Consider the following 1,062-nt stretch of genomic DNA (forward strand, 5'->3'; position numbering starts at 1 on the left):
GCGGGCGGCTGCTCCTCAGGCTGGAGCACGTGTTGCCTGTGGGAAGCCGTCAGAACTGCAACGTCCCCAAACCACAGACGTAAGAAAAGGGCAGATCTGGTTTTAGAAACCGCAAACGGCAAAATCTGCCCCTCAGAGACACCCTGCGCTCAGGACCTGCAGCTGGAGAAGGGCTGGGCTGCAGTAGGGGCTCAGGAATTTCAGGCCCCCAGAGAATAGAGCTGCTCAGAGGCTGGGTGTGAGCTGGTGTGGGCTGGCAGCGAGGCACCGTTTACCTGTAGCCGTCGATAAAGCTGGCGTTGATGTAGTCCGACCCCTCCACGCCTCTGATGGGCTGCAGGCAGACCCGGGTGGTCTCGTAGGGCATGATGTTGACAAGGCGATTCTTGAATTTGTTGCATGGGAGGTTGGCGCTGATGAACCTGGAGGTGTGGGCTTTGGAGTTGGCGAGTCGCTGCAGGCACAAGCAGAGTCACAACTGTTTGTTCAGCTTTTTCCGTTGATGCTGGAGCCCTACGCCAACCCACTGAACCTGCCCTCCACATTCCACCTTGACCTTCTGCCTGGGGCGCCCTCCTATTTTTCTTGGGGGGGGAACAGGGTCTGAGACCTTTCCCTGAGCAAAACTTCCAGAGACAAAACAGAATAAAGTTTAAAAACTGCAATCTAAAAACAGAGCAAATTCAATATCGCTTTGAAAGGACCAGACAAGCCTCCTGCAGCAACGGGTACGACTCCACGGGTAGGTCTCCCCTGGGAATGGCAGTAGCTTAAGTAGAGCAGTAATTACTTCCCTAACACGGAGCCAAGAAGTCCCCACCAGCCCTGGGAAGGCTCCCTGGCTGCTACGCACGAGTGCCAGCAGAGCAGAGCTCCCGTGAGGAAGACAGAGCCTTCCCCAGGGACTGCTGTCCCCGGTCAAGCATCTACCTTGAACTCCAGCTCCATGCCCGTCACGTGCTCCCCGACTTCGATCTGGGCCAGTTTCTGGATGTAGGTGTAGAGGTTCCTAGCTGGGACCTCTGTGTTGCCGCAAGCAACAGCCTCCAGCAAAGCGTCGTG

General features: G+C 56.5%; 1 protein-coding gene across 1 annotated transcript in view; it reads right to left on the reverse strand.

Annotated features, from left to right (window-relative positions):
- Positions 1 to 271: 271 nt before the first annotated feature.
- The window catches only part of PTPRS (protein tyrosine phosphatase, receptor type, S), a gene marked incomplete at its 5' end in the record, with an annotated part of 43,318 nt that continues 42,527 nt past the window's right edge, over positions 272 to 1,062 (reverse strand). Inside the window, 2 exons of the mRNA XM_010139462.1 lie at positions 272 to 454; positions 931 to 1,044. Of these exons, the coding sequence (XP_010137764.1) occupies positions 272 to 454; positions 931 to 1,044 (297 nt within the window). The remainder of the gene's footprint in view (positions 455 to 930; positions 1,045 to 1,062) is intronic.

Source organism: Buceros rhinoceros, unplaced genomic scaffold (assembly GCF_000710305.1).
Source record: "Buceros rhinoceros silvestris isolate BGI_N320 unplaced genomic scaffold, ASM71030v1 scaffold22357, whole genome shotgun sequence".
NCBI lineage: Eukaryota > Metazoa > Chordata > Aves > Bucerotiformes > Bucerotidae > Buceros > Buceros rhinoceros.